The sequence below is a fragment of the Palaemon carinicauda genome, chromosome 33 (assembly GCF_036898095.1).
Source record: "Palaemon carinicauda isolate YSFRI2023 chromosome 33, ASM3689809v2, whole genome shotgun sequence".
Taxonomy (NCBI): Eukaryota; Metazoa; Arthropoda; class Malacostraca; order Decapoda; family Palaemonidae; genus Palaemon; species Palaemon carinicauda.
In genome coordinates this window covers 12,469,769-12,492,576 of record NC_090757.1, presented here as the reverse complement: position 1 = coordinate 12,492,576, position 22,808 = coordinate 12,469,769, and the positions used below count along the sequence as shown (strand labels likewise).

Below are 22,808 nucleotides of genomic sequence, written 5' to 3'. Positions count from 1 at the left end.
ACGATCTACGACGATCGCGAGCGGAAAACCGCGCGCGGATGATCCGTGTGATGATTGCGTGAGCCTCAATGGTCACACGCTGGAAACCACCCCGCGAACGGAATGATCTTCGGCGCTTACGCGTACTGTGAAGATCGTCGGCACTCGCACGCCTAGCGCCGAATCCGAAGATCGGGGGTTAACGGCCGTTGACGATTGCGTGCGGAGAACCGCGCGCGGACAGTTCGTTGGTGCGCGCGGGAAACCATCCCGCGCACAGACCGATCCTCGGCACTTACGCGCACTAAGAAGATAATCAGCGCTTACGCGCACTATGAAGATCATCAGCGCTTACGCGCACTAAGAAAATCATCAGCGCTTGGGCGCACTATGAAAATCATCAGCGCTTACGCGCACTAAGAAGATCATCAGCGCTTACGCGCACTATGAAGATCATCAGCGCTTACGCGCACTAAGAAGATCATCAGCGCTTACGCGCACTATGAAAATCATCAGCGCTTACGCGCACTAAGAAGATCATCAGCGCTTACGCGCACTATGAAGATCATCAGCGCTTACGCACACTATGAAGATCATCAGCGCTTGCGCGCCTAGCGCTGGATCCGAAGATCGCCGGCTAACGGCCGTCGATGATCGCGCGCGGACGGCTCGTTGTCGTGCGGGAAACAATCCCGCGCACAGACCGATCCTCGGCACTTACGCGAGATCATCAGCGCTTACGCGCACTATGAAGATCATCAGCGCTTACGCGCACTAAGAAAATCATCAGCGCTTACGCGCACTATGAAGATCATCAGCGCTTGCGCGCCTAGCGCTGGATCCGCAGATCGCCGGCTAACAGCCGTCGATGATCGCGTGCGGAGAACCGCGTGCGGACGGCTTGTTGTCGCGCGCGGGAAACCATCCCGCGCACAGACCAATCCTCGGAGCTTATGCATACTAAGAAGATCGTCGGCGCTTGCGCGCTTAGCGCCGGATCCGAGGATCGCCGGCTAACGGCCGTCGATGATCGCGTGCGGAGAACCGCGCGCGGACGGCTCGTTGTCGCGCGCGGGAAACCATCCCGCGCACAGACCGATCCTCGGCGCTTACGCGCAATAAGAACAACATCAGCGCTTGCACGCACTATGAAGATCATCAGCGCTTACCCGCACTATGAAGATCATCAGCGCTTACGCGCACTAAGAAGGTCATCAGCGCTTGCACGCACTATGAAGATCATCAGCGCTTACGCGCACTAAGAAGGTCATCAGCGCTTACGCGCACTATGAAGATCATCAGCGCTTACGCGCACTAAGAAGATCATCAGCGCTTACGCGCACTATGAAGATCATCAGCGCTTACGCGCACTATGAAGATCATCAGCGCTTACGCGCACTAAGAAAATCATCAGCGCTTACGCGCACTATGAAGATCATCAGCGCTTACGCACACTATGAAGATCATCAGTGCTTGCGCGCCTAGCGCTGGATCCGAGGATCGCCGGCTAACGGCCGTCGATTATCGCGTGCGGAGAACCGCGCGCGGACGGCTCGTTGTCGCGCGCGGGAAACCATCCCGCGCACAGACCGATCCTCGGCGCTTACGCGCAATAAGAACAACATCAGCGCTTGCACGCACTATGAAGATCATCAGCGCTTACGCGCACTATGAAGATCATCAGCGCTTACGCGCACTAAGAAGGTCATCAGCGCTTACGCGCACTATAAAGATCATCAGCGCTTACGCGCACTAAGAAGATCATCAGCGCTTACGCGCACTATGAAGATCATCAGCGCTTACGCGCACTATGAAGATCATCAGCGCTTACGCGCACTAAGAAAATCATCAGCGCTTACGCGCACTATGAAGATCATCAGCGCTTACGCACACTATGAAGATTATCAGTGGTTGCGCGCCTAGCGCTGGATCCGAAGATCGCCGGCTAACGGCCGTCGATGATCGCGTGCGGAGAACCGCGCGCGGACGGCTTGTTGTCGCGCGCAGGAAACCATCCCGCGCACAGACCGATCCTCGGCGCTTACGCGCACTAAGATAGTCATCAGCGCTTACGCGCACTATGAAGATCACCAGCGCTTGCGCGCCTAGCGTTGGATCCGAAGATCGCCGGCTAACGACCGTTGCCGGGTTAACAATCTTTGACCATCGCGCGCGGAAAAACTGCGAACGGAAGGGCCTTGAAGATCCCGCGCGCGGGAGATCTACTATACAGCACTTACGCGTTAGCGGGTATCAGAAGATCGTCGGCAAACGATCCTCGACGATCGCAAGATCGCGCGCGGGCAATCTTCAGCGCTTACGCGTAGGCGCGTATCAGAAGATCATCGGCTAACGATCCTCGACGATCGCGGGAGATCTTCAGCGCTTATGTGTTAGCGCGTAACAGAGGATCGTCCGACGATCATGAGATCACGCGCGGGAAACCATCCCCCGCGCGGGAGATCTTCAGCGCTTACGCGTTGGCGCGTATCAGAAGATCGTCGGCTAACGATCCTCGACGATCGTGCGCTGCTGGGATGTGTCCCTAAAAGGGAGGGTATCCCCTGAAGAGGACCAGGAGATCTACTTCAGTGCCGACGATCAACTGAGGGATTGCTGAATACTCTGAGGAGTGGTCTCTGTGAGGTACCTTTCCCGCGAACGGGAGAGGTGTCCCTCGTAGAAGACACTTCAGAGACACCGTAGGCTGAACCGCTGGGGAGCGCCTGTGCACTATCTCAGGAACCCCAACGATGTGCGCAAATGCGCAGGGAACGTTGGTAGCAGCCTAACTGAATACTGGAACAGGGTGTCTCTAAAGGCAGTCTCAGGAACAGCAGGAACAGCAGTCGAGCGCTAGCACGTAAGGGAATGTTGGCTCGCAGGGGATACCTGGCACTTAAGGGACTTACTCAAGGTGTGAGGAAGTCTCTCCTACCCCGAAGGGAGAAGCCCGTTAGATAACGGGGGCGTGGGCACCCGAGGCGCGTCAGCAGTCAGGAACGGATGCAGCAGGCAGCAGGTACACTGAGGGACGAGAGACCAAGGGTCTAATGTAGCCCGAGTAGCGAGGCCCTGAGGGGATTAGATGCAAGACCCCGAAGAGTCAGCGCAACGAGAAATGTTATTTTTATAATAAAATAAATTTTTGAATATACTTACCCGGTGATTATATAAGCTGCAGCTCTGCTGCTTGACAGAAAACTCTACATTCAAAATCCGCCAGCGATCGCTAAGCAGGTAGGGGGTGCACATCAACAGCGCCATCTGTCGTGCAGGTACTCAGTACTCAATGTAAACACAGAACTCAATTTTCTCCTCGGTCCACTGGGTCTCTATTGGGGAGGAAGGGAGGGTCCTTTAATATATAATCACCGGGTAAGTATATTCAAAAATTTATTTTATTATAAAAATGTTATTTTCATTAGTAAAATAAATTTTTGAATATACTTACCCGATAATCATGTAGCTGTCAACTCCGTTGCCCGACAGAATTCTACGGGAGGGATACGCCAGCTATCACTATACTAGAAGGGGGTGTACTCACAAGCGCCACCTGTGGCCAGGTACTACAGTACTTGTTGTTGACGCCACCTCACTTTTTCCTCGGTCCACTGGTTCTCTATGGGGAGGAAGGGTGGGTCAATTAAATCATGATTATCGGGTAAGTATATTCAAAAATTTATTTTACTAATGAAAATAACATTTTTCAATATTAAACTTACCCGATAATCATGTAGCTGATTCACACCCAGGGGGGTGGGTGAAAAACCAGTGTACAAGACTAAAGGATAGCTAAGTATCCCGTATTTCATATAATCAGTTATCCACAATAACAATGAAATAATAAGTGCCTGGTAAGGAAGTCGACTTGAACCGTTACTCTGCCTTTAATAAGATCGTCTTCCTTACTGAGCGCAGCGTTCCTCTTGGAAGGCTGAATCAACTCAAAGGTGCTAAAGTATACAGGGCTGCAACCCATACTAAAGGACCTCATCACAACCTTTAACCTCGGCGCTTCTCAAGAAAGAATTGACCACCCGCCAAATCAACAAGGATGTGGAAGGCTTCTTAGCCGACCGTACAACCCATAAAAAGTATTCAAGAGAAAGGTTAAAAGGTTATGGGATTATGGGAATGTAGTGGCTGAGCCCTCGCCTACTACTGCATTCGTTGCTACGAATGGTCCCAGGGTGTAGCAGTACTCGTAAAGAGACTGGACATCTTTGAGATAGAATGATGCGAACACTGACTTGCTTCTCCAATAGGTTGCATCCATAACACTCTGCAGAGAATGGCTCTGTTTGAAGGCCACTGAAGTAGCCACAGCTCCCACTTCATGTGTCCTTACCTTCAGCAAAGCAAGGTCTTCTTCCTTCAGATGAGAATGTGTTTCTCTAATCAGAAGCCTGAATAGTAAGAAACTGAGTTCTTAGAACTTGGAAAAGAAGGTTTCTTGATAGCACACTATAAGGCTTCTGATTGTCCTTGTAAAGGTTAAGACCTTTTTAGATAGTACCTAAGAGCTCTAACTGGGCAAAGTACTCTCTCCAGTTCATTCCCCACCAAGTTGGACAGGCTTGGGATCTCGAACGACTTAGGCCAAGGACGTGAAGGAAGCTTGTTTAGCAAAAACCGAGCTGCAAGGAACATGTAGCCGTTTCAGATGTGAAAACAATGATCCTGCTGAAGGCGTGGATCTCACTTACTCCTTTAGCTGTTGTCAAGCACACGAGGAAAAGAGTTTTTAATGTGAGGTCCTAAAAAGAGGCTGATTGGAGAGGTTCAAATCTTGATGACATAAGGAACCTTAGGACAACGTCTAGATTCCAGCCTGGAGTGGACAACCGACGTTCCTTTGAGGTCTCAAAAGACCTAGGGAGGTCCTGTAGATCTTTGTTGGTGGAAAGATCCAAGCCTCTGTGGCGGAAAACCGCTGCCAACATACTTCTGTAACCCTTGATCGTAGGAGCTGAAAGGGATCTTACTTTCCTTAGATATAACAGGAAGTCAGCAATCTGGGTTACAGTGGTACTGGTTGAGGAAACTGCATTGGTCTTGTACCAGCTACGGAAGACTTCCCCTTGAGACTGATAGATTCTGAGAGTGGATGTTCTCCTTGCTTTGGCAATCGCTCTGGCTGCCTCCTTCGAAAAGCCCCTAGCTCTTGAGAGTCTTTCGAAAGTCTGAAGGCAGTCAGACGAAGAGCGTGGAGGTTCGGGTGTACCTTCTTTACGTGAGGTAGACGTAGAAGGTTCACTCCTAGAGGAAGAGTCCTGGAAATGTCGACCAGCCATTGCAGTACCTCTAAGAACGATTCTCTCGCGGGCCAGAGCGGAGCCAACCAACGTCAGCCGTGTCCCTTTGCGAGAGGAGAACTTCTGCAGTACCCTGTTGACAATCTTGAACGGCGGGAATGCATACAGGTCGAGATGGAACCAATCCAGAAGAAAAGCATCCACGTGAACTGCTGCTGAGTCTGGAATCGGAGAACAATACAATAGGAGTCTCTAGGTTATCGAGGTAGCGAACAGATCTATGGTTGGCTGACCCCACAGGGCCCAAAGTCTGCTGCAAACATTCTTGTGAAGGGTCCACTCTGTGGGGATGACCTGACCCTTCCGGCTGAGGTGATCTGCCATGACATTCATACCGCCCTGAATGAACCTCGTTACCAGCGTGAGCTTTCGATCTTTAGACCAGATGAGGAGGTCCCTTGCGATCTAGAACAACTTCACGAAAGAGTCCCTCCCTGCTTGAAGGTGTAAGCCAGGGCTGTGGTGTTGTCAGAGTCCACCTCCACCACTTTGTTAAGCTGGAGGGACTTGAAGTTTATCAAGGCCAGAAGAACCGCCAACAACTCCTGCAATTGATGTGAAGTGTCCTTTGCTCCTGATTCCATGTTCTCGATCATTCCTGTCCGTCCAAAGTCGCACCCCAGCCCGTGTCTGATGTGTCCGAGAGGAGACGGCGGTCGGGTTTCTGAACAGCCAAAGGTAGACTTCCTTGAGAAGAAAGCTGTTCTTACACCACGCGAGAGAAGACCTCCTCTCTTCGGAAACAGGAACTGAGACCGTCTCTAGCGTCATGTCCTTTATCCAGTGAGCAGCTAGATGATACTGAAGGGGGGGAGGTGGATTCTCCCTAACACGATGAACAGGGCCAGCGATGAAAGTGTCCCTGTTAGACTCATCCACTACCTGACTGAGCATCGGTTCCTTCTCAGCATGCTCTGGATGCATTCTAGGGCTTGGAAGATCCTTGGGGCCGACGGAAAAGCCCGAAAAGCTCGACTCTGAAGATCCATACCCAGGGAGACAATGGTCTGGGATGGGATGAGCTGAGACTCCTCAAAATTGACCAGGAGGCCCAGTTCCTTGGTCAGATCCATAGTCCATCTGAGAATCTCCAGACAGCGACGACTTGTGGGAGCTCTTAAAAGCCAGTCGTCTGACGGAGCCGGACACAAGATCATGGTACTGCTGCACAGTCTGTGAACTGTCAACCATGGGGAAGCGAGGAAGTACAGTGACAACCCGAAGCTGTCTAGACTGTCTGGGTCGTACAGACAACACCTTATCGGGTTGCTGAGGTTGCCGCACTGCGTCACAACAAGTCACTTCTGCTGGTGAACGTCTTCCCAGTGACACACTGACTCCGTAAACAAAAAAATCCTTTAACAAGGACTAAGCTTGGACTGCATGTCTTGCAACACAGCTCAAGGTCTATGGGAGCAGGTGTGGTAACAGACGGGGTTAGTGACTGAAGTGGAACCATTACCTTCCCTGGAAGCATGTTATGCTTAAATAAAAGTCCAAAGGAGGCTACGCAGCTAAAGGCTCCTCTCCAAATGACAGAGTCCTCAAGGGAATATCAGAAGGAGGGAGAAAAGCACTTTCTCATCTACAGGGACCATATCCGAGAAAAGTTAAGTTCTCTCAGTGAGGGTTTCAATGGTGCAAAAGCAGCAGACTAGAAGGCAACATTATGAAACTGCTTGACAGTCTAGTGAGTTGGCAACAACCAAAGATGTATGACTGAGAAGCATGCGGTAAGGTATGCAGAGCATGTTGTATGCTGAGCATGCTGTATGCAGAGCATGCTGTATGTAGAGCATGTTGTATGCAGAGCATGCTGTATGCAGAGCATGTTGTATGCAGAGCATGCTGAATGCAGAGCATGCTGTATGCAGAGCATGTTGTATGCAGAGCATGCTGTATGTAGAGCATGTTGTATGCAGAGCATGCTGAATGCAGAGCATGCTGTATGCAGAGCATGTTGTATGCAGAGCATGCTGTATGCAGAGCATGCTGTATGCAGAGCATGCTGTATGTAGAGCATGCTGTATGTAGAGCATGCTGTAAGGTAAGCAGAGCGTGTTGCATGGCGTTAAACATTTCTCAGAAATTCCATGACCAGTGCTAGAGTGCTTCATGCATGCTTGCATGGGGTTTTAATATCAACATAATATTTACCTCACATTCATAACTCATGATTCATTTTTGTTTTGAAGATATTTTTGCCATATTCTGCGATATTGTTAAAAATATATTGCAAGGAATACATATATATTTTTATATAAGTAAGACAAATAACCTCCATTATCATAATGTTTGTGTAGGCATACTGCAAGTTATGAAAGTAAAGAGGTGTTATTATTGTCATTTGTTATTTCTCAAGTTGAGGAGAAAGTAGCAGATGCATGCGTTGAGGTGGCTGACTCATAGCATGAGGTTGCTGCCTCAACAGTTGCGCTTGCTGTAAGGTTGATGGATGCGCAGTAGCAGGTTCCTGAGGAACGAGTTGAGGTTCCTGAGGTGTGAGCTGCGAGCGTTCAGGAAGTGGTTGCGCAGAACGCAGTAATTGTCTCGCGAGTTGAGGCTCCTGAGGCGCAAGGCTAAGGTGTTGAGGTGCTTGCCTTGAGGAGGGTTGAGCTCGCTGCAGCGAGAGCTGAGGAGACTGACTCATGGATGGGAGAGGTGTTGTACCTCAAGAGAGTGTTGCCTCACTGGTGGAACTGCAAGAAGTGGAAGCGGAGGAAGTAAGGTACAGTATAAGCTTCCTGTTCCCATGCTGAGGTTGCCTTAAGGAAGGCGGAGGGAGCTGCACACCACTGGAAACAGTAAACTCAGAACGTGGTAAGGTATCCTGAGGAGCCTCAACATCGTACGCCTGGCAGACAGGACTGCGGTCAGGCGGAGCGATCGCAGGAGGAGGTGTAACCTTCTCAGCCTGACACTCACGCATCAGGACCGCAAGTTGTGACTGCATGGACTGCAGTAGAGTCAACTTGGGGTCGGCAGACACTAAGGTCTGCTGAGGCGAAGCCTTAACAGAAGAGATCTGTTGCGGCAGCACCTTACTCCTTTTAGGAGGTGTGCAGTCACCTGATGACTGAGGAGAGTCAGAGCTAACCCAATGACTGCATCCGGGTTGTTGAACTCTAACTTCGTACGTCTGGCATAGGTCTGGACTTTACGTTTAAGAGGTCTTGAGACCTGAGACCAGCGTTTTCTCCCCGAAATTTCTTCTGCAGACGAGCAAAATAAGGGCTCAATCGTCTGCGGGTGGGAGTGACGGTCTCTGAAAGACACGCCCGCAACCACCGAGGATACTTCTGTGCGCCGATCAAGGCCTGCCGAACCCTTTTGCCCTTCGACATTGCTTCTCCCCTGGGCTTGGGAGCTTGCAAGAGGTCCCGGACTGGGAGGACGACTGGCACGCACAGAAGTACCCTCACGCACAACACTGACACACTTTGCGCTAATCACTTATCACTTTTGATTTTCTGTTTGCACTTATTTCACTGAACTCGAAACTTTAAGTGGTTTGTACCTGAAACACGCAATTCTATCTTTTCTCAAAAGTTAGTAATTGCGAAAACAGAATTACAATGTAACAGAAAAATCTAATGAAAGATAAATAATTCAGTGGCTGGAAAGAGACTAAACACTAGATCAAATAAACTACGTTTAAAATCTCTCACCGCATAAAGCTTGAGAACAAGAAAAAACTCTAGAAACGTTTACCTTCTTCCCCTAAAGAGACTAGGGAGAAGAGCAAAAACGATAACAACGTTACTCGCTTGAACGAAACGTTTATCCTCCTCTTTCTCCCTCCATCTCTATCTCTCTCTCTCTCTCTCTCTCTCTCTCTCTCTCTCTCTCTCTCTCTCTCTCTCTCTCTCTCTCTCTCTCTCTCTTGACTTAGAACCTGAGAGAAGAGCCCAATCATATATATCGTTAAAACAGTGATACCTCGGTACTCGACCATAATCCGTTCGAGATCCGTGTTCGACCTCCGATTTGTTCGAGTACCGAATTTTTTTTCCCCATAAGAAATAATGGTATATATTCTATTCCGTTCCCAAGCACTCGAACAGGCCCAAAATATTAATAAAACGTGTACCTAAACAACAATAATTATCTAAATGTGTATGAAATTGGTCAGAAAATCCTATAAAACAATTTTAAACCATTTACTGTACTAAAATAAAACAATTTTAAACCATTTTCTGTACTGTAGTGAACATACCTTTGAGCAGCGGTTCGATGGCATACAGGGATGGATGTGGAGAGGATGGAAGGGGGAGGTTACTGCTTGGAAGGAGAGTCCCCTTCCATGATGTGGCGGGGTAGTTCTCCTTCAGGAGTTGTTTCTCTCTCCAATGAAAGGGTGGGCAGATCTATTTCAGGGGTTTCTTCTCTTCTTTGTCTCTTCTTTGGAGGAGAAACAGGCTTTGATGTAGCAGCTTTCTTTTCTTTTGTGAAAAACTGGTCTATTGTTAATTGTTTCTTCCTCCTCTGCAGTATTCTTCGAAAATGATGAATACCTGTTCTATTACGAATACCTGTTCTATTACGAAACTTTTCAAACCAACCCCTGCTCGCTTTAAATGTAAATGAATCACTTTCACTGGTACTCGGACTTTTCTTCACTAATTCTTCATAGATATGCAACGCTTTTTCACAAATGAACGCTTCACTAACACTTTCCCCGGCCAACTGTTTTTCTTTAATAAATATTAAAAGCAACTTTTCCATCTCCTCAATCACTTGTGGCCTTTGCTTAGTTACCGCCGTAACTCCCGTTGCAACATTCGCCTTCTTAATCATTTCTTTATGCTTTAAAAACGTAGAAATGGTCGACTTCGCCATTCCGTATTCTACCGCTAAATCGGACACTCGTACACCATTCTCATATTTCGCTATAATTTCCTTCTTCAACTCGATCGTTGTTCGCACTGTTTTCCTCTTCTCCTTCCCCTTAACACTCATTACTTTCTTGGGACTCATTATGAAAGCTAAAAAAGCAATTAAAAGCACTGAAAATCACTAAATCACAACGAATGCTGATCGCGCGTTGTCTGAGTGACGCTCTCGAGAGAACTGATGCTTCCCGAACAAGCGAGAGTGGCCGAGATGGCGCGATCATCACAAAGCCCATGCGGTCGTCACGTGTTCGGCTGGTCGAGTACCGAATTTTTGGTCGAGCACCGCAGCAAAAATTTCTCGAAAATTTTGGTCGAACTCCGAATTGTTCGAGTATAGAGTCGTTCGACTACCGAGGTATCACTGTATTATGTTAAAGGAAAAAACTGAAATATTTCCCAATTTATTAGAATTAAAACCATTAAGTTAAGAAAGAATGAACAAAACGCTAGACACGGTTACTCTTACTGCAACGTGACACCGTGAAAATTCTCTCTCTATCGTGACGATAGAGCGCAAGTTGAACGTTCTGAACGTCAACAACTGCAGAGACAAAACAAAACGTTAGTTCAACTTTGAAAACAGTACGAGACTATCAAAGAAATTCTTTCAAAAACATTAAAATAGCAAAATATGTTAACAGGTAAAACCGAAATGACGGGCTCAATGTTAATTAACTTCGGTACCACGAAAAGACCGCCTACTATTAGGAAAGGTCGAATATAAACAAATATAAAAATTAATTTTAATAAGTTTATAATAAAAGGAAGTTAATCGAAGAGGCCTATAAAAGGCGGAGAGATATAAAATAATCTATAACTTTTGTTAAGCAAAATTAAGAAAGAGTCTATACTCTCTTAGACACCAACACTTCCGTCTAAGGGAAGGGTCGGCCATTTAAAGGTGAAAGAGAGTTCATACTCTCTTCGTCACCATAATTAAATTAATTCCAAAAGCTAACTAAGCTAATATAGAAGTTTCTAGTATAGCGAATAGCTGCAAATTTTAGAGAAATACTTCACCAAACCGTGAACAATACTCCAAAATCATAAGCGTATCCAAGAACGTCTTGCCGGAAGCACGACAGAGGAAAAAGTGAGGTGGCGTCAACAACAAGTACTGTAGTACCTGGCCACAGGTGGCGCTTGTGAGTACACCCCCTTCTAGTATAGTGATAGCTGGCGTATCCCTCCCGTAGAATTCTGTCGGGCAACGGAGTTGACAGCTACATGATTATCGGGTAAGTTTAATATTGAAAAATAACATTTTTCAATATTAAACTTAGCCGGTGATTATATAAGCTGATTCACACCCAGGGGGGTGGGTAGAGACCAGCAATAATTGTTTACATTATTATGAGCTAAGGATTTTTTATTTCATTTTAGCAGTTATTCAAAATAACAAACATAAAATAAATAAGTACCTGGTAAGGAAGTCGACTTGAACAATTACTCTGCCTTTTTAAGTACGTCTTCCTTACAGAGCCTCGCGATCCTCTTAGGATGCTGAGCGACCCCTAGGAGCTGAAGTATCAAGGGTAGCAACCCATACAACAGGACCTCATCAAAACCTCTAATCTAGGCGCTTCTCAAGAAATGACTTTGACCATTCTTAGCCTTCCGGACAACCCAAAAAAATAATAAAACATTTCAAGAGAAAGATTAAAAAGGTTATGGAATTAGGGAATTGTAGTGGTTGAGCCCTCACCCACTACTGCACTCGTTGCTACGAATGGTCACAGAGTGTAGCAGTTCTCGTAAAGAGACTGGACATTCTTAAGATAAAAAGACGCGAACACTGACTTGCTTTTCCAATAGGTTGCGTCGATTATACTTTGCAGAGATCTATTTTGTTTAAAGGCCACGGAAGTTGCGACAGCTCTAACTTCGTGTGTCCTTACCTTCAGCAAAGCTTGGTCTTCCTCATTCAGATGGGAATGAGCTTCTCGTATTAACAGTCTGATAAAAAAGGATAAAGCATTCTTTGACATAGGCAAAGATGGTTTCTTAACTGAACACCATAAAGCTTCAGACGGGCCTCGTAAAGGTTTAGTTCATTTTAAATAGAACTTAAGAGCTCTTACAGGGCATAAGACTCTTTCTAGTTCATTTCCAACCATACGATAAGTTTGGAATATCGAACGATATTGGCCAAGGCCGAGAAGGCAGCTCGTTTTTGGCTAGAAAACCAAGACTTAAGGAGGTCCTGTAGATCTTTATTGTTGGAAAGATCTAAGCCTCTGTGATGGAAGACTGATGCCAACATGCTTCTGTAACCCTTGATAGTGGGAGCTGAAAGAGATCGTTCTTTCCTCAGATATAAGAGGAAGTCAGCTATTTGAGTTACAGAGGTACTGGTCGAGGATACGGATACTGACTTGCACCAGTTTCGGAAGACTTCCCACTTCGATTGGTAGACTCTAAGGGTGGATGTTCTCCTTGCTCTAGCAATCGCTCTGGCTGCCTCCTTCGAAAAGCCTCTAGCTCTCGAGAGTCTTTCGATAGTCTGAAGGCAGTCAGACGAAGAGCGTGGAGGCCTTGGTGTACCTTCTTTATGTGTGGCTGACGTAGAAGGTCCACCCTTAGGGGAAGTGTTCTGGGAACGTCTACTAGTCATCGAAGTACCTCGGTGAACCATTCTCTCGCGGGCCAGAGGGAAGCAACTAGCGTCAACCTTGTCCCTTCGTGAGAGGCGAACTTCTGCAGTACCTTGTTGACAATCTTGAACGGAGGGAATGCATATAGATCTAGATGTGACCAATCTAGGAGAAAGGCATCTATATGAACTGCTGCTGGGTCCAGGATTGGTGAGCAAAATATTGGGAGCCTCTTGGTCATCGAGGTTGCGAAGAGATCTATGGTTGGCTGGCCCCAGGTGGCCCAAAGTCTCTTGCATACATCCTTGTGGAGGGTCCATTCTGTTGGAATTATTTGTCCCTTCCGACTGAGACACTCTGCCATGGCATTCAAGTTGCCTTGGATGAACCTCGTTACTAGTGATATGTCTAGACCTTTTGACCAGGTGAGGAGGTCCCTTGCGATCTCGTACAACGTCAGAGAGTAGGTCCCTCCTTGCTTGGAGATGTACGCCAAAGCCGTGGTGTTGTCCGAGTTCACCTCCACCACTTTGCCTTGAAGGAGAGACCTGAAGCTTTTCCAGGCCAGACGTACTGCCAGTAGCTCCTTGCAGTTGAAATGCATTGTCCTTTGACTCGAGTTCCATATTCCCGAGCATTCCCGACCGTCTAATATCGCACCCCAGCCTACGTCCGATGCGTCCGAGAAGAGAACGTGGTTGGGAGTCTGAACAGTCAGGGGAAGACCCTCTCTTAGGTTGATATAGTCCTTTCACCAAGTCAGACAAGACTTTATCTTTTCGGAAACCGGGATCGAGACCGCTTCTAGCGTCTTGTCCTTTTTCCAGTGAAAAGCTAGATGGTATATTATTATTATTATTATTATTACTTACTAAGCTACAACCCTAGTTGGAAAAGCAGTATGCTATAAGCCCAGGGGCTCCAACAGGGAAAATAGCTCAGTGCGGAAAGGAAAAAAGGAAAATAAAATATTCTAAGAAGAGTAACAACAATAAATATCTCCTATATAAACTATAAAAACTTTAACAAAACAAGAGGAAGAGAAATAAGATAGGAGAGTGTGCTCGAGTGTACCCTCAAGCAAGAGAACTCTAACCCAAGACAGTGAAAGGCCATGGTACAGAGGCTATGGCACTACCCAAGACTAGAGAACAGTGGTTTGATTTTGGAGTGTCCTTCTCCTAGAAGAGCTGCTTACCATAGCTAAAGAGTCTCTTCTACCCTTACCAAGAGGAAAGTGGCACTGAACAATTACAGTGCAGTAACCCCTTGGGTGATGAAGAATTGTTTGGTAATCTGTGTTGTCAGGTGTATGAGGATAGAGGAGAATATGTAAAGAATATGCCAGACTATTCAGTGTGTATGTAGGCAAAGGGAAAATGAACCGTAACCAGAGAGGAGGATCCAATGTAGTACTGTCTGGCCAGTCAAAAGACCCCATAACTCTCTAGCGGTAGTATCTCAACGGGTGGCTGGTGCCCTGGCCAACCTACTACCTAGGATAGAAGAGGACGGAGGTGTAGTCTTCCTAGTGACACAAATTGATCCACGGATGACAGCGTCCCTACCAGACTCATCCACAGCCTGACTGAGCAGCGTTCCTTCTTGTTCAGCAACGTCCTCATCAGATGGTTCCTCATACGAAACTGATGAGGAAACGGCAACGGAGTGGGCAACGTCTGACTCGCTGAATCCGGTCGCACTGGTGGATGCGTGACGGAGCCGGACGCAATATCATGGAACTGCTGCACAGTCTGTGAACTGTCAACAACCATGGGTGCGCGAGGAAGCACAGCGTCAACCCGAAACTGTCTAGACCGTCTGGGTTGTGCAGTCAACACCCTACCGGGTTGCTGAGGTTGACGCACTGCGTCACAACAAGTCACCTCTGCTGGTTGTTGAACGTCCTGAACGTCAACAACCACCTCCGAGCGTCGCTTAACGTCAACGTGCGGCTGGCAACCCACACTGGGTCGCATCGGTGGAGGAACCACCTCAACTGGCAGACGCGAGTAGGTTACCTCAGCGTCAACAGGGCGCACAACCGACCGGTTGGAAGGTTGTTGGCCAGAAGGTTCTTTTCCGCATTTAAGTCCTCTATCAAGGACGCAAGCTTGGACTGCATGTCTTGCAGCAAAGACCACTTAGGGTCTACAGGAGCAGGTGCGGCAACAGACGGTGTGACTGCCTGATGAACCGACCGGTTGGAAGGTTGTTGGCCAGAAGGTTCTTCTCCGCATTTAAGTCCTCTATCAAGGACGCAAGCTTGGACTGCATGTCTTGCAGCAAAGCCCATTTAGGGTCTACGGGAGCAGGTGTGGCAACAGACGGGGTTAGCGACTGAGGCGGAACCGTTTACCATCCCTGAAAGCCTTGTTATGCGTGACATAATAGTACAGCAAAACTTCAAAGGCTCGACAAAAGCTGAGAAGTTGACCTGTAAACAGCTTGGAGCGTCTCCTGGCTAGGCGCCAGGGAGAGTCTACCAGAATTGAGAAGTCTATCTGGGCAGAGGCATGAACTCCCAAGTCGAGAACTTCTCTCGTGTCATATCAGACTCTCGCTCTATAAACCAGTTTAAAAGAAGGGAAATCAAAGGCTGTATCCCCCAAACTCCTCCTGGTGAAAAAACCAGTCGCCTAGCCAACGTAACGCTCTCTAGGAGAGCGAGAGAGCACTAGCTTAAAGACAACGGCTTCGAAGTAGCTAGGCCTAGTGTAAGTTCTGACGTTTAGGCGAACGAGGAGCAGCAGTTACAAGATCCGGACGAAGATCCTTAAAAAAAATCATCATGATTTAATTAAAGTCCATAGGAGGCTAAGTAGCTTAAGGCTCCTCTCCATCTGACAGAGTCCTCAAGGGAATATCAGTAGGAGGGAGAACAGCAACTTCCTCATCTACAGGAACCTTGTCCGATAAAAGCAGAGTCTCTCACTGGTGCATTAGTAGCGGACCAGAACGCAACGTCATGTAACTGCTTGACAGTCTGTGAACTGTCAACAACTGAACTGTCAACCACAACAGGTGCGTGAGGACGTACAGCGTCCACTCGAGACTGCTTTGACTGTCTAGACTGAGCAGTCAAAACAACTCTAGAATGCGGAGGTTGACGCACCGCGTCAAAACAAAACAACTTAGACTGTTGTTGTACCTCGCGAACGTCAACGGAAGGTTCCGTGCGTTGCTGAACGTCAACATGCGGCTGGCAGGGTACACTGGAACGCATGGGTGGCGGGACTCTCTCAGCTGGAGTGCGGCAGAAGGTCGCCTCAGCGTCCACAGGACGCACAACCGTGGTTGGTTGTAGGCTAGAGGTTGGTGCAGTGTCAACCTTCTCCGCACGAAAGTCCTGCATCAATGACGTTAACTGAGGCTGCATGGTCTGCAGCAAAGACCACTTAGGGTCTACAAGAGCAGGTGCGGCAACAGACGGTGTGACTGCCTGATGCGGTACCGCTTTGCCTCTCTTAGGAGGTGAGCAGTCGTCGGAAGACTGCAGCGAGTCTGAACTGACCCAGTGGCTACAACTGGGTCGTTGGACTTGCGCGGAAGGGACCGACTTGCGCTTAATAAGCCGCGAGACCTTGGTCCATGGTTTCTTACGAGAAACCTCTTCCGCAGACGAGGAAAAAATGGGCTCTCTCGTCTTTGTGTGGGTGGGGCGATCTTGGGTAGATACGCCCGAAACCACGGAGGGAAACGTCTGTTCGTTGATCAAGGCCTCTCGAACCCATAAGTCGTTCGACATTACTTCTCCCCTGGGCTTGGGAGCTTGCAAGAGGTCCCGGACTAGGTGAACGACAGGCACGAACAGACGAACCCTCGGACGCAACACTGTAACACTTTGCGCATATCACTTTATCACTTCGATTTTCTGTTTTGCACTTATTTCACTGAAATCGAAACTTTTACTGATTTCTACCTGAAACACGCAATTCTACCCTTCATTAAAAGGTAGTAATTGCGAAATCAGTCGTATAATGCAGCTCATTAATACCAGCAAAAAACAGAAAACATAAATTAAGATAAAAAATTCAGTGGCTGGGAAAGAGACTAAACACTAGTTCATATAAACTACGTTTTCAATCTCTCACCGCACATAGCCTGGGGACGAGAATAAAAACCTAAAAACGTTTAATCCTTCCTCCCCGTACAGAGACTAGGGACGAGAGTAACACGAGAACAACGTTACCCGCTTGAACGGAACGTTTTCTCTCCTCTCTCTCCCTCCGTCTCTATCTCTCTCTCTCTCTTTCTCTTGATTTCGCACCTAAGAGAAGAGCCCAATTATATTTCGTCAAAAAAAAAAAAAAACATGTTATTTGACTAAAGGAAAAAAACTGAAAGGTTTTTCAAATAAAAAGTTCCTTTAAATTAGAATTTAAAACATTTAAGTTAAGAAAGAATGAACAAAACGTTAGAATCGATTTACTCTTACTGCAAAGTGAAACCGTGATACACTCTCTCTCTATCGTAACGATAGAGCGCATGTTGAACGTCCTGAACGTCAACAACTGCGTAGCATAAAAAACTAAACGTTAGTTCATCTTTGAAAACAGTACGAAGACTATCAAAGAAATTCTTTCATAAAATATTACCATTAAAAAGTTTTAAATTCTTTAAAAGCTAATTACGATATAAAGGGCTCAACGTTGATTAACTTCGGTTCCAAGTTAGGACCGCCTACTATCAGGAAAGGTCGCATATAAACAAAACATTAGAATTTATTTTTATATGTTTATAATGAATGGAAAGTTAATCGAAGAGGCCTAATAAAGGCGGAGAGGTATAAAATATATACTGTAGATCTATAACGTGATAAGATAATTACTAAAAACCTAAACACACTTCCGTCTAAGGGGAAGGGTCGGCCATTTAAAAGTGAAAGAAAGTCCATACTCTCTTTGTCACCATAATTAAATCTATCCAAAACGAGTTCTCTCCTCTCTCTCCCTCTCAAGTTTTGAGATGAAGATAAAACACCTGCATAGCGAAAGCTCAAAACTAGAATAGTGTACTTCACCAAATAGTTGTGAAAACAAATCCAGTTAGCAACAGCGAATTAGTAGGTCTTGCCGGTAGCCCGACAGAGAGAAAATTGAGTTCTGTGTTTACATTGAGTACTGAGTACCTGCACGACAGATGGCGCTGTTGATGTGCACCCCCTACCTGCTTAGCGATCGCTGGCGGATTTTGAACGTAGAGTTTTCTGTCGAGCAGCAGAGCTGCAGCTTATATAATCACCGGCTAAGTTTAATATTGAAAAACCGAAGTTTCTCTGTCACTAAACACCGAAGCGTAGAAGAGACTAAAGTTACGAGAGCCCGAAGGAACTGCGTAACTAAAGCTCCGGGACCCCGTAGGGTCAGGGAAATAGAGAAACCGAAGTTCCCCTGTCACTAAACACCGAAATGCTAGTGACTGAACAGCAAGCTGTTGTCAACAGGAACAATCCTCCGAAGAGGAGTCTATGAGTGGCCTCTCTCGCGAACGAGAGAGGTGAGCACTTCGTAGAAGAGAATGGTGGCAGAGCCCCGAAAGGCCGTGAGATCAGCTGACGTAAACAGGAACAATCCTCCGAAGAGGAGTCTCTGTGAGTGTCCTCTCACACGAATGGGAGGAGACACTTCGTAGAAGAGACAAGGGAGCAATCCTCCGAAGAGGAGCCCTTAGTGCGGCCTCACTCGTGAACGAGAGAGGGCCAGACTGACTTGTAACTGCTCAGCCCCTTGAGCGTAGCTACAGAAGCGACTGCTCAGCCCCGAGAGCATAATTGCTAGTACCATGGTCCAGCCTTGCAACCGCTCAGCTCCTTGAGCAAGTCACAAAGGCGGCCGCTCGGCCCCAAGAGCATAACCGCCTAAGGACCAGGGAAAAGTAAAAAGGGGAGTTAACTAACTACCCTGGAGGCGAACCTCCTTATCGTTCTAGGATGTACTGAAGAGCTGGCAGTAGTCACGGGGGAACTTCTAAGAGAAGGGAAAGCCCCTGACGATGGCCTAGAGAGATGGCGGCGATAGCCGACTCCTCAGGCATAAACAGGACAGCTCTGCTTCGAAGGCACACACCAGGCACGGAGAAACAGCATCGTAAACTGGAAAATAAAAAAGAATAATTATTTAACAGGAATTTCCCCAGGTGAAACTCCGAAGAGAAACCCAGAGGGAAGGAAAACATAAGAACGAAAGAAGGTATGCCCCCCCCCCCCCCGTCATGCCCTGGGGAGGGGGGGGGGGGGCAAAAACTTAACAAAATCAAATTATAACATTATAATTATGCAACTGACTTTGAATGTTCCAAAGATCACCGATCCTCGAGGAGACGTGAGCCCCGAGCTAAATAGTAAAAACAAAACACAATTATATTGATAAAAATAATTGAGACAATTAAACGAAATAGCGACTCGGTCCTGAGAAGCTATCGTAGGCGTAGTATGGAGCAAGAGGTGAACGACCTCAAGAGAAGGGCCAGTCTCTACGAAGGCAACCATGGTGACCTAAGAGTGAAAGGCCGTGATCAAGAAGAGATCGTGGTGGCCTGCAAGCCAGGGATCACTCTCGTAGACGTACACAACACACACCGAAAGCAAAGGAAACTCACTTTTTTCTATACACAAAAATATATATAAACATTAATAATGTTTAAATATATTAAGCATAAGAAAAGGTAAGATAAAAGACAAAACAATAATGGCCGTCAAGTGAGGATAGGAGCGGAGACTTCCGATCGCTATCCGAGCCAAAAGTAAAGAGAGCTATTCACCGGTGTGTGAGGGGGGAGGGGTAGCTAGCTACCTCTCCCTAAACCCCCGCTAACTAGCGGTGGGGTAGGAAACACTCGTTAAAACTTTATGGCTCGTCATTCAGCTACGCCGAAGTAATTACCCCATGTAAATAGCGTGGTTTGTATTTCAGTTACGGAACAATGGTTGTGTGTCCCAATTGACTACAAATTTGACCGGGCGGTAAGAATGCATATGGATGGAACTGCATAAATAGTAAAAATGAATGCTTCATAATCTAGGATGACAGGGACTCTAACTACTAAGAAATTTGTAAACAAAGCAGGAGCTACCCATAACTACTATGCGGACCGTCCTGAACTTGGAAAATATTGCTGTGGTAGAAGCAAATCATAATATTATGTAAATCGTAAAAATAGCTTCTTTTTATCATATCAGAACAATACAAAATTATATTTTCCCTATAAAGAAAATTGTTTTGACAAGATAATAAGAAAGATATGGCCTGTCCCAATGAACTACATTCACTCTGACCGTTATATCCTTAGCTTGCCCTACTACTATGTTTCGACCTTGTGTTTGCTTCACTCCTGGCAAGGTAACACTAAATCATATTTCTTAAATTATAAAAATAGTTTCGTACTATTGTATATCCGACAAAGTTATAGAACATTTCCCTAATAAATAAAATCAATTTGATAAGTACTGTAATAAGAAAGCTTATGGCTGTCCAAAACAACTATGTAACCCCAAGAGCTCTGTCCGGCTTATAACATTTTATGGATGGTTTAAAGATTTTAAAAAGGCAATTCTATACAATAGCTCCGCCACTGATAATTTTGATAATTTTTTTTTCCTGATGAATTATTTAGTGCTTTATCTAAAGCTGACCTTTTTTTGTGGAGGAGGAACAGTATTCTTACCATATTTGTTAACCTTTCCAATCTTGGGGTACCTCCAGTAGGAAACCGGGGTTTTTGGGTGTGGAATGAATTAAAGAAACAGTCTTGACATATGATTAATGGCACATTTGGAATTAGCAATAAATAAAGTCACCAGCTAACCTAAACAAACCACCTAACCTAACATAGTAGCTGTATCCTTAATTATCCTGGGGGGGGGGGCCTCTGCCCACCCTGCAACCTCACCCTAACACATCCATTTTAAATATAAGACCTGCACCTTTCCGACTCAATACCAAATGCACAATAACCTCATGAATGAATAAGCATCAATCATTTACAGTTCTATGAGAAATTATTAATTAATTTTCAACAAATTTATAACTAAATTTAACACTAATATAATTATAAACAAGTAACAAATTAGATTCAAAATCTAAATGTGACTTTTCAAACCAAGTTCCTTTAAAAATGGATACTTAAAAACTACACCTTTATTTCACTTTCTTCTTGTGTTTCAATACAACATGCCTTCTGTCACACCAGAATGCTTTTTTGTTAATATCAAGTCGGCACTTAGAACCACAGGTGGGGCACATAAGAGTCACTTTCACTTTTAATAACACCGTAATCTTGGCAGTACTTTATTATTCTTTCGATGTTACCACAATAATACAAAACAAAATCTTTATAATTTAAATAATTGAGACAAGAAATTGGGAGAAAATCCACAGAAATTGTTGTCAAAGTACAGTATATGGTAAAATTATGAGAAAACGCACTAGCAGTTGAAGGTTCACACGCCTCCATGGCTCTCAAAAAACTGAAAAATTAGTGGTGGAAATTGTGTGAAAAGTTTTAGTTTCCTAGTAAAACTCACCTGTTAAAATGGTAGTCCCAAGTTAAATGTGGATAATCTAGTTAAAAAATATGACGTTTGGGTGACGTCTCGCTACGTAGAATACAGTCAATGATGTAATAATGACAATCTATGTTTTTATCGTACATACGAACAAACGAGGGCTCAGTCTTAAGAGCAATTTGGGAGAGTTATGACGTTGTGGGACTTTGGTGGGTCAAATTTAATTTTCATTTTTAAACCACTTATAGACCTAGCGCCGTATAGATTTTTATATCAAACAAAACTGTGGACTTCCCTCTTTTTCATGAAAGCACTTACATTTGCTAACTTGCTGGCAGAGCTATTGTATAGAATTACCTAAAAAATCCCAATCATTCAAGCAATGGCATTTATGGAAGTTTTAAAACATACTGAACAGTTTTTATTAAATACATGATTGCGATAGGATTGAAAATAAGGAAACTATGTTGGTCCACCGAACTACAAACCACCCAAATATACCCACATATGGCGAGAAATGCTTAAAACATGACTTCCTGTCAAAAAACGTATATGGTTCACATACTTGGCTCTGGATTAGCATAATAAGTGAGAGTATTACCCTAAATATGTATATCTAATAATGATACACTCATATTTACAAATAACATTCTAAGTTTTTTACATGGTTTCAAGAGAGTACCGGTAAGCAAAGCATTGACCAGACTTCCATTATACAGAATTAAATACGGTTAGTGACATGTAAAATTGACAACTTACCTTCCCTGAGCTGCATTCCATATATACAAGCTTCCTACATATAATATAGACAGCAATAAACAGGCAAATACTTCATTGAAACACATGCTATTCATTATATGTAACGTAGGCAAAAGAGACAATACGGGTTTGTTTACAAATACTGATCGGTTATTCAAGTAAAAGTAACATGTTCATCTCTTCTTCTTCTTCTTCATTATTATTATTATTATTATTATTATTATTATTATTATTATTATTATTATTATTATTATTATTATTATTATTATTATTATTATTATTATTATTATTATTATTATGAGCTAAGCTACATACCTGATTAGAAAAACTGGATGCTAAAAGCCAAAGGGCTCCAACAGGGAAACATAACCCAGTGAGGAAATGAAATAAATGTAATAAATGAACTATTAATGAACAATGCAAATAAGATATATTATTAGTAGTAACAATGTTAAAATAAATATGTCACATATAAACTATACAGTGTTGGACAATGAAAGAGATTCCAATATGCTTGATAAGGTTTAAGAAAAAATAATAATATCAATTAAAGGAAAAGTGGGATTTACGTCTGTAATGATATTTTATGAGAATTAAGCGACAAGATATTAGGGCTTTCTTGTTGTCTAAGTGCTTCGATATTGGATATTTGACAATTATCACGCAATACGATGTGTAATACTCTAAATACCTAAGAATATATACAATAAACAAATCTTGTAGGTCCTGTAGGACGCAGAATTTTCTTGTGAGGTAG

At 45.1% G+C, this 22,808-nt stretch overlaps 1 protein-coding gene across 1 annotated transcript in view; it reads right to left on the bottom strand.

Annotated features, from left to right (window-relative positions):
• The window catches only part of Sras (Ras converting CAAX endopeptidase Sras), a 96,652-nt gene extending 74,467 nt beyond the window's left edge, over positions 1 to 22,185 (bottom strand). The window contains exon 1 of the mRNA XM_068356753.1: positions 22,052 to 22,185. Within this exon, the coding sequence (XP_068212854.1) occupies positions 22,052 to 22,146 (95 nt within the window). The 5' untranslated portion in view covers positions 22,147 to 22,185. The remainder of the gene's footprint in view (positions 1 to 22,051) is intronic.
• Between the last annotated feature and the right edge of the window lie 623 nt (positions 22,186 to 22,808).